At 33.5% G+C, this 11,140-nt stretch overlaps 1 protein-coding gene across 1 annotated transcript; it reads left to right on the top strand.

Annotated features, from left to right (window-relative positions):
- The first annotated feature begins 1,056 nt into the window (after positions 1 to 1,056).
- Positions 1,057 to 7,197, top strand: LOC111419998 (uncharacterized). Its single transcript, XM_023052903.2, has one exon. The coding sequence runs from the start codon at positions 1,099 to 1,101 to the stop codon at positions 7,159 to 7,161; it is 6,063 nt and encodes a 2,020-aa protein (XP_022908671.2). The 5' UTR covers positions 1,057 to 1,098; the 3' UTR covers positions 7,162 to 7,197.
- The last annotated feature ends 3,943 nt before the right edge of the window (positions 7,198 to 11,140 follow it).

The following is an 11,140-nucleotide window of genomic DNA, read 5'->3' as shown; positions in this document are numbered from 1 at the left end:
TAGGTTATACGAAAATGTAAGTTTTGTTTCAACATGTTTTTTGTCAATATTTTTCCAATCCAACCCAACAATTATTATACATCATTTTAAAAAGAAAGCTTTGAGCTTTAATTTAGAATAAGACTCATTCTTTAATTTCAATAAATACGGCTTCCAGGAATTTTTAAATTAGCATCTTTTTTGACACTTTTAGGTTATACGAAAATGTTAGTTTTAACTCAATACTCTTTTTCTCAATATTTTTTTAATTCAACCCATCGATTGTTATACATCGATTTAAACATAAAGCTTCAAGCTTCAATTTAAAATAAGTTTTATTTCTTAATTTCAATAAACACGGTTTCCAGGAATTTTTGAATTAGCATCTTTTTTGACACTTGGACTATGCGAAAATAGGGGGATTGCATATTTTGCTAAAATTTTATTCCAAAGGCCTTTACTGAGTGTATTTTGATAGCGTTTTAATTCTTTCTGATTCTGTCACAAAGTTTCAAAATGTTTGACTTCTTGGGACACAAAGGGTTAAAATTACGTTATTCATATCAGAACTTAGCAATTATTAAATCTAAAGTATTCTGACAGGTGCCAACGTGGTGATTGAATTGAATCAGCCCGTACAGAAACGGAGTGTCAAGCGACACAATGACGGGAATTGACATTGAGAGATAAAATATACACAACAAACATGAATCAATGAACCGCCACCACGCATTGTTATGCCAAATATAATGCCTCGGCCGTAAGTGACCTCGGCTTAGTCAAGGTCGTTTGCGACCAAGGCGCTACAATATATGTTGACCAACATTATATCATATATAAGGAAGGAAGCAACCTCGGTTTAATCATGGAACAATATAGATTTGTGGTTTATCTTTAAGCTAATGCACACCAAGACATCTTTTGCTTACGATTTACTCGCATCTCTTAAATTTATTGAGAAACCGACTTCTCAATATTTAGAATATTTCATCATTTACTTCAAATGGTAATTTATTTATTAAAAAAAAAATCATGATATCGATTACTATGTGTCAAATAAAAAAATAAATTGTCAAACTCAACAAAAAAAAAATTTTAAATAAGTGATTCCCCAAAGTAATGGTGAAACAAGTAAGATTAGATAACGACGAATTAAAACGATCGGATTCCCGCGATATAGAATCAAGCGATTACAGCGTTACATTTGAACCGGTACCAGAAGAAGAAGAAGATTATTTCACAAAATTCAACACGTTAGCGGGATGGCAATCAATTTTATTGATGCAATTTCAAATCCAAATGAAAGCGGCAATTTTATTCAGTATTTATGTAACGTACATTTACTCGATGGTCGAGTTAGCATACGCCTTCGGATCGAATAAAACGATTTACATCGAATCGACACCCGGAAGAGAAGCAATGAACAGCGTACTTTACACGGGCGATGTGATTTACGCCTTGGATTGTTTGAGCATGTTAATTTTTAAGCGAGTGAAATGGAAAGAAATTGGTTATCGTTATAAATCACGCCCAAATTTCATATTAACCCTCGAAATAATTAGTTTGATCCCATTAGGACCATTTTATAGCACCATGGTGAAACCAACAATGAAAATTTCGTCCGTTTTACGATTACGATATACTTTAAGATTAGTTCGATTGCATTCATTTTTTATTGAAGCTAAAGATTACGTTGGGAGAAATTCGTATCTTTTACACTTATTTTTGTACGTCGCATTTTCGGTGTTATTAATCGTTTTATCAACAACGATCGCTTACATTCATAATTGTAACGAAGATGGATCTTGCAATGAAGAACCTAATTATGAAATTTACACGGAATCTTTATACGTAGCTTCGGCGATTTGGACGTTCGTTGGTTGTACGAGCGAAACGAAAGATTGGGTTTTGGATAATGTTTTGGTGGCGTTTATTGGGTTTTTGATGGTTTCCTTTTTTAATGGGTATTTCGTTTGTGGTATTTTGAGGAAAATTCGGGCGAAATGTTGTTATATTAATACGTGTATGTGGCAGAAGAAAACGATTGCGATTTGGAAGAAGGATTTTGTTAAGGAGTGGACTAGGTATCATAAGAAATATGAGGTTTTGATGGAGGATTACGCGGGGATTTTGTGGGAACGAACTCGCGGGATTTATCCTTCTTTGTATTTGTGGAAATTTTTGCCCCCGATTATGTATAAGGAGATTTTTTTGGATACTTGTTGGGTTCCTTTGAAGCATAGCCATTTATTTCGGAATGAGGAGGTTTATTTTTTGAGGTTGTTGTCGCAAAGGGTTGAGCAAAGATTTTTTTGCCCCGGTGAGATTATTTATAGACGGGATAAATATAAGACTTGCATGGTTTATATCGTTTCGGGGACCGTTGATATTTTATCGGAGGAGGATGGGGAAACCCCGATTATGTCTTTGTCGAGCGGGTCGTGTTTGGGGGAGTCGAGTATTATAATAAGTTATCCCTCAACGAGTACGGTGATGAGCCGAGATATGTGCGATGCGGTTATTTTGCATAAAAAGGATTTTGTGCAATTATGTTTATTGTATCCGGAAAAAATGAAGAGGGTTATTTCGGTTATTAATCTCAGATATGTTTCGGCCCGCTCGTTTAAGATCATTTCGGAATTTCAATTTAACAACGTTGAGTATGAAGAGAGAGTGGGGGTTTTGACGATGAAGTGGTTAAAACATACTTTAAGATCGTTGCTATTTAACGTTAGAAAAATGGGGGATTTATTAAATAGGAGGTATTTATCGAAATTGGAAGAAAACGTTTTTTGCACTAAATACTTGGATTTATTGGCCCAAGCGGAGGATGAAGATGTAATAACCGACACGGTTTTTATAAAAACCCAATTTCCTTTTGTGTTTAGACCCAATTCGGTTTTAACGAAGCTTTGGAACGCGATCGTTTTGACGTTATTGAGTTATTTGTTGATTTCGTATCCGTGGTTTATGGTTTATTACATCGAAGATCGTTTATTTTTCGAAATAAGTTTCGGGGTGATCAGTTTTTGTTGGATAATCGATTTGTATTTGCGATCATCGATCGCGATTAAAACGAAATATTACAATTACAACACCGTTTCGGATATTTTGATTCACAATTTTTCGTCGTTTACGTATTTGTTGGATATTTTCGCAGCGATCCCTTGGGAGGTTATTTTTTATTTAATCGAGGGGAAGTTAACCCAAAATTATAGCCTCTTAGCCTCGGCGAATCGTTTAGTTAAAGTGTACAAACTCGAACAACTCTTTACTACGATCAAAGTCGAAACGAACACTTTGGTTTTGTTGACGATAACGAAATTTTCGATTTATCTGATTATTTTTTGGTATTATTTCGCCGCGGTTTGTTTTATGTTGGGGAGGTCTTCGATGAATTATGTCGATTTTATGGGGTACGTCGAAAAATTTGATTCGAATTCGACGTTGCATCAAGTTTTTATGTCGATGTTTGGCGTGATCGAGTTTTATTGCGATTTAGATGTGGCCGGGTTTCCTTTCGCGAAAGGAACCGGCTCAAAAATCGTTTTGATCGCGTTCCAATACATCCTCGAATGCTTCAATATCTGCTTCATTGCGTATTTAGCGGCGATTGTGACGATGAATCGCATCGATAAGCACCGGATGCAAGAATACACCAACAACATGGAAATAACGATGCAATGTTACAAATTAAACCCGGTTCTACAAAAACGCGTTTGGAGATACATCGATTTGCAGTATCGAGGTACTGGGATTTATTTTTTGATTTCCGATGAGATTTTCGCGGAGATTCCTAAAGAACTCGCGGTGGTTTCGCGTGGGATTCATTTGGGGGATGTTTTAAAAAACGTTCCGTTATTTTATTACCTCGAGGATAACGTAATTTATGAAATAGCGAACGTTGCGATGGTTCATTTGGTTCCTGAGAATGAGGTGATCGTGCAAATTGGGGAATTCGTCCCGGAAATTTATATTTTAATCCAAGGGGTGTGTCGCATGGAGAATTTTCGGGGCGAATACAAACTTATCGAGCAAAATGAGACTTTTAACGCGCTCGAAGCTTGTTTGGACGTGAAATCTTTGGTGACGATTCGTACTGAAACGCCGTGTTCTTTGGTGACGATTTCGATACAAAATTTAAAGGCGGTTTTGTTACAATTTAAGTTGAATTATGACCATTTAGAGACTGCGATTAATTCTTATCCGTATTGGTCGAGTGTTGTTAAGGTTTACCCGAAGATAACTAAAATAATCGATGAGAAAAAATTGGTTAAAAAGGAATACAAGTATTTTGGGTACTTTTTAAAAAAACGAACCAAGAAATACGCCGCTTATAAAGAGGGGTTCACCCCAAAAACGGCGATTTTTAAACCGTTCCTTTTAAGAATCGTCTTCTCAAACAACGGGAAATTCGTGTATTATTGGGAATTTACTCGGGGTGTTTTTATTTATTTAACAATTTTGATGATTCCGCTTTTGCATGTACGAGAGGATCGGTTGTATTCTTATAAAATTTTCGTGTGCGATTTAGTTGCTTATATCGATATTATTTTGCGGCACAATTTTTCTTATTACAACGAAAAAGGGCTCGAGGTGATGCACCCGATGAAAACGGCGAAATATTATTGGAGCCACGCTTTCGCCTTAGATTTATTCGCGAGTTTACCTTTCGCGAAAGTCATCTCATTATTGTTCGGGTCATCGATACAAGAATACAAATTGTTTCAATACAATCGGTTCCTACAAATTTACCGATTCCGTTACACTCTCAACAATTTCTTCGACACCAAAGTCCACCTCCAACAATTAATGATCTACAAATACCTCCCTTACGTCCTTGTTACAATCACCACGTTATCCTCGATTTTCGTCAAACAAACCTGCAGCATAACATTAAAAAAAATCGATTGCACCCCAGATAGTAGCTTACAATCAAAAATTAAAGCCAACACCTCAATAGCTGATGTAATCGGGTGGGGGATTTACATCACAACGAGCTCATTAACCTACAGTAATCACTATTTGGTTCAAATTGGTACAACTCACGAATTGATTTATATCTCTTTGTGCGCGTTTTTAGGGATGATTTTAATTTATTTATTGCTAGCGAAAGGAATTGAAAATTGCATGGCAATAAACCGCGATTTAAGCGTGTACCAAGAAGCGATGCAGCGATTAAATTTATTCTTATCGTATCGAAAAATCGATAAGCACCTCAAAAACGAATTAATAAACCATTTTGAGTATCGCTGGAAAAGAACTAAAGGAAAAAGTATCCACAAATCATTCAAATTCTTTAAGCGCTCCTTCAAAGTCGAAGCTCTCTACAACATTTACGGGATCCTTTTAACCGAATCAACCATTTTTCCGACCCCAAACGAAGGATTTTTTCGAAGCTTACTCTTAGAAGTTGAACATGAAATGTATTTAAAACGCGGGTACATATACAGGGTGAACGATGTAAACGATGACGTGTTTATTTTATTAAAAGGAAACGTGCACGTCGTTGGAGCTGATGGAAATCGATTGACTCAATTAAGTTCGGGAAGCATTTTCGGGAATTTAGATAATTGCCCGATTGGAAGAAGAACTTTAAGTATAATAGCGTCAAGTCACGTCGATGTTTTGCGATTTAGCAGCGCCGTTTTATTCAGACACCTCGCAAATTTCGACCATTTACATCGCCACTTCAAAAAATTAACTCAATTCGACACCGATTATATCCCCGAAAAATCCTCACACGTCCGAGAAGCTTTGCATTTATTAACAAGCTCAACTCAAATAATCAAACCATCTTTATCAAGTTATTTCGAAAAATCCGCATTTTTTAAATGGAAAATATTTAATCGAAACTTATTCATTGAATTTTGGGAGAAATTCGTAATCTGCTACGTCTCTTATTGTAGCTATTTCATAGAGCTTTATCATTTAACGACGTTATGCGACTCATATTTGATTTATTGCCTTCTTTATTCGATCGATTTAATTTTTTTAATCAAAATTTATTTGATGTTTCACACCGCTTATGAAGACGAATACGGAATTGTCATAAAAAATCATTCAGCGATCGCCAAAAGATACATTAAAATGAAAATTGGATTTATTTTAGACGTTTTTACAACTTTACCCCTCGACGTTTTTATGTACGCATTCCAAAACACATCTTACTCAAGATACATGTACCCGATTCTTCGATTAAATCGATTACCACGGATTGTTATTGCAATGGCAAAATTAAGAAGTTTAACTCAAAAATTAAACGTAACCGTTTTATTCGTTAGGATGTGGTATTTAGTAACTTGGACTTTAATTGCGATGGTCACAATCGGATCAACTTTATTATTTTTTAATTACAAATATTACCCAAATATGTCACAAAGACTCTTTAATTTCTTAACTTGCATACAATACGTAATCAACAGTTGCATTTCAACATCAAAATCGATTCCAATCGATAAATTCGAAATAAATTGGGCATGGACGATGTGGATTTCGACGGTTTTAATATTCTCAAAAGCAATCTTATTATTTTTTATAACCGAATGTTGCTCAATATTAATCGTTGTTAATCACACGAGAAATTCTTACGAACAATTCATGATTTTTATCAAATCGTACCTCCACAAAGAAAATATTTCGATCCCTTTAACCGAAAGGGTTATTGATTACTCAAATTTGTTATGGGCGTATCACAAAGGGGTGCAATTCCCCGTTTTATTAGACGAAGCCCCTTATTATCTAAAAGAAGCACTTTTAGACTCAATGTTTGGATTCCACTTAAACAATCACCCAATCATGAAAAATTTACACAAAGATTTGACACGGCAAATGACCGCGAGGATGAAGACGTTAGTTTTTTTCCCCGGCGATAAAGTCACTTACGTCGGGGACATAGATAGGTGCATGTATTTTATCGACGAGGGCGAAGTGGTCGCTTTAAGTGAAGACACGATGTACTCCGAGGTGATTCAAGAAGTGTTACACGTCGGGGAAATGTTCGGAATGCAGCAAGGGATTTTATACAATGTGGGACACAATTTCACGTATAAAGTTACTCTTTATACGGTTTTGGTTGCGTTAAAACGAGACGATTGGATACATTTATTGGATTTTTATCCAGCTTCGAAACATGTTATTTCTCAAGCTTGTGGTGTCAAATTAGATCGTGTTAATTTATGATCACAAATAAAAATATATTTATGTTTACTTTGATTATTTTTATAAAGTTATTATAATTATAATTATATTCCAAAACCATTCGGATTTAGCCATCTTGAGAGACAAATGGCTAAACCCGAATGTTTCTACTTCTAGATCTAGTGTTAGTTCTAGTAACAATATTAGGTAGTTAACACTAGATAGTGCTAGGTTGTGTATTATTAGTGAACTAAAACTAGAACTAACACTAGATCTAGAACTAGAAACATTTAGATTTAGCCATGCGTCTTCAAATGTTAACGGTAACACTCGAGAAACGGAGCGTGTTATAAAAAACTTTTGAAGCAATAGTTATTGCAAATTTTATTCTTAACAATATTGCTCTCTTGCACTTTTACTACTAGATGCGTCAATATCGAGAAAACTACGAAAATATAAAATTTTGATGAATTTGTTGCTTTTTCAAGTTGTTGATGGTAACACTTGGGAAACGAAGCATGTTATAAAAAAACGTTTGGAACAATAGTTATTGCTAATTTTATTCTTAACAATATTGCTCTCTTGCACTTTTACTGTTAAATGCGTCAATATCGAGAAAACTACGAAAATATAAAATTTTAATGAATTTGTTGCTTTTTCAAGTTGTTAATGGTAACACTTGGGAAACGAAGCATGTTATAAAAAAACTTTTGGAACAATAGTCATTGCTAATTTTATTCTTAACAATATTGCTCTCTTGCACTTTTACTACTAGATGCGTCAATATCGAGAAAACTATGAAAATATAAAATTTTGATGAATTTGTTGCTTTTTCAAGTTGTTAATGGTAACACTTGGGAAACGAAGCATGTTATAAAAAAACTTTTGGAACAATAGTTATTGCTCATTTTATTCTTAACAATATTGCTCTCTTGCACTTTTACTGTTAAATGCGTCAATATCGAGAAAAATACGAAAATATGATAATTAGATGAATTTTTTCTTTTTCAAGTTGTCAATGGTAACACTCGGGAAACGGAGCGTGTTATAAAAAAACATTTGAAACAATAGTTTTTGCTAATTTTATGCGTAACAATATTGCTCTCTTGCACTTTTACTGTTAAATGCGTCAATATCGAGAAAAATTCGAAAATATGATAATTGGATGAATTTTTTCTTTTTCAATTTGTCAATGGTAACACTTGGGAAACGAAGCATGTTATAAAAAAACGTTTGGAGCAATAGTTATTGCAAATTTTATTCTTAACAATATTGCCCTCTTGCACTTTTACTATCAGATGCGTCAATATGGACAAAAAATACAAAAATATGAAAATTTGATAAATTTGTTGCCTTTTTTAAGTTGTCAAGGTTAACACTCGGGAAACGGGGCGTGTTATAAAAAAACTTTTGGAACAATAGTTATTGCAAATTTTATTCTTAACAATATTGCTCTCTTGCACTGTTACTTTTAGATGCGTCAATATCAATAAAAGTACGAAAACATAAAAATTTTATGAATTTGTTGCTTTTTCAAGTTGTCAAGGATAACACTTGGGAAACGGAGCTTGTTATAAAAAAACTTTTGGAACAATAATTATTGCAAATTTTATTCTTATCAATATTGCTCTCTTGCATTTTTACTTTTAGATGCGTCAATATCGAGAAAAATACGAAAATATGAAAATTTGATGAATTTGTTGCTTTGTCAAGTTATCAATGGTAACACTCGGAACGCGAAATATGTTATAAAAAAACTTTTTAAACAATAGTTATTGCAAATTTTATTCTTAACAATATTGCTCTCTTGCACTGTTACTTTTAGGTGCGTCAATATCAATAAAAGTACGAAAACATAAAAATTTTATGAATTTGTTGCTTTTTCAAGTTTTGAAGGGTAACACTCAGGAAACGGAGCTTGTTATAAAAAAACTTTTGGAACAATAGTTATTGCAAATTTTATTCTTAATAATATTGCTCTCTTGCACTTTTACTATTAGATGCGTCAATATCGAGAAAAATACGAAAATATAAAATATTGATGAATTTGTTGCTTTTTCAAGTTGTCTATGGTAGCACTCGGGAAACGCAGCGTGTTATAAAAAAACTTTTGGAACAATAGTTGTTGCAAATTTTATTCTTAACAATATTGCTCTCTTGTACTTTTACTGTTAGATGCGTCAATATCGAGAAAAATTCGAAAATATGAAAAAGTTATTGGTACCTAGAGTTTTTCGTTTTCGAGTTGTCTGAAGACGCACGGCTAAACCCGAAACTTTCTAGTTCTAGGTCTAGTGTTAGTTCTAGTTTTAATTGCCATTCAGCGCTTAATAAGATTCTATAATAAAATGCTTATATTTCTTAATGCAATTTTAAAACAAGACAACTTAATCTATCTCAAGCGTAAATTAAGTTATCCTTATAGAAACTTAAGCACAAAGTATGAAATAAGTTAACCCAACACTAAATCAAGCCAATCAACGAAGGAACCTCAAATCAACACAATTACAAAGTAACCCAAGTCATCTCCTACGCAACTTAATTACGAAGTAATTCATCTTGAAAATAAGAATTGGTGAAAAATGGTGAATCCAACACCAAAGCAATGCAATTTCAATACAAATCACTAATAACTCAAACACAAATTTACTCAACGCTAGAACAACTTAACCACAAAGTAAACTCACAGTCAAATCAGTTCAAGGACACAGTAACGCATATCTGGTTCCAAAGTACTTCAAAATAAAAAAAATTATATTGTAATATACAGGGTGGAACAAAATTATGGAATGTAGCTAGTAAATACCTAAAAGTTGACGGCCTAAAACAGCCCCAGATGACGACACAAAATTAAATGTGCTCTTGGCTGTTCAAGAACAACCTCAAAATGCCCTAAGAAATCTATCTGGGCCATAATTGCGACCATAATTTATTATAACTGACATTTTTTTGACGTTTATTATTGATATAAAGGGCATCATTTACAGTTCCGATTTTGATTCTAATTTGCTTATTAAATATTGTCAGAAAATTGATTTTTTCTCATGCTTTTTCTTATAAAACCTGATGATGCGATATATCAATCGAATAGAATGAAATATGATCCATCAAAATATGCAAAAAACCTATGTATCAAATTTAAGATAACAATGTTGGTTACCATAGCAACGATACAAACAAAGCATGATGAAATTTGCCAAGAAATTCCCAAAATAACTCGAAAACGAAACTCGGCTTACAGTTATACGAAAAGTATACATTGTTACACGATTCTGCCTCGGCCATGCAACCTTGGTTTAAAATTTAGCAAAAAGTATACATTGATACAAGATTCTGCCTCGGCCGTAAGTGACCTTGGCTTAAAGTTCAGCAAAAAGGGTACACTATTGATTGGTTAAGATAACCGTGAAGTTACAGTTGATGCTATATTGGCATAATATTGGATAATACAGTGTGTTAATTAATTATAGTATGTAACCAATAACGCGATTGGCGTATTGCAATACGAATACTGTGATATTGGTTGCATACTTGCAATAATGACGTCGGGTACGATAATTAATTAACATACTGTATATACTGGTGTTCCTGTAAGCCGTGGCATAATTTTAATTACAAATACTAGAGTTAAAATGATGATGATTCGTGTACAAATTTTTGGTCTGCACCCATAAATGGATATATCTTAGCCAATTATGGGTTAGACTTTCAAAGTTAAGAAATTTTTAAGAATTTTCTTAAATATTTTCAATGTGGTTTGACTTAGAAAGATAAAATTTGGCAAACAGTGCAATTTTATCATAAAAAATCGTTTAAGATCACGTTTGAATATACAATATACAATTACGGGATAAATGCTATACAGGTGTCCATAAAGGTTATTTCCTTAAAACTGTTATATTAGGTCACAAACTCTTAAATTTTACAACTGATTCTAAAAGCCTATTTCTTAAATAATTCTAATTTCAAAATTATTTTCACTCTTAGCAATTTTTATTTAGACGCATCGTTTTTGAGTTAT

This window comes from Onthophagus taurus, chromosome 3, assembly GCF_036711975.1.
Source record: "Onthophagus taurus isolate NC chromosome 3, IU_Otau_3.0, whole genome shotgun sequence".
NCBI lineage: Eukaryota > Metazoa > Arthropoda > Insecta > Coleoptera > Scarabaeidae > Onthophagus > Onthophagus taurus.
This window is presented reverse-complemented; position numbering and strand designations above follow the sequence as displayed.

Excerpts from the sequence above, each read along its gene's own strand:
- LOC111419998 (XM_023052903.2), top strand. The coding sequence starts at position 1,099 with ATGGTGAAACAAGTAAGATTAGATAACGACGAATTAAAACGATCGGAT.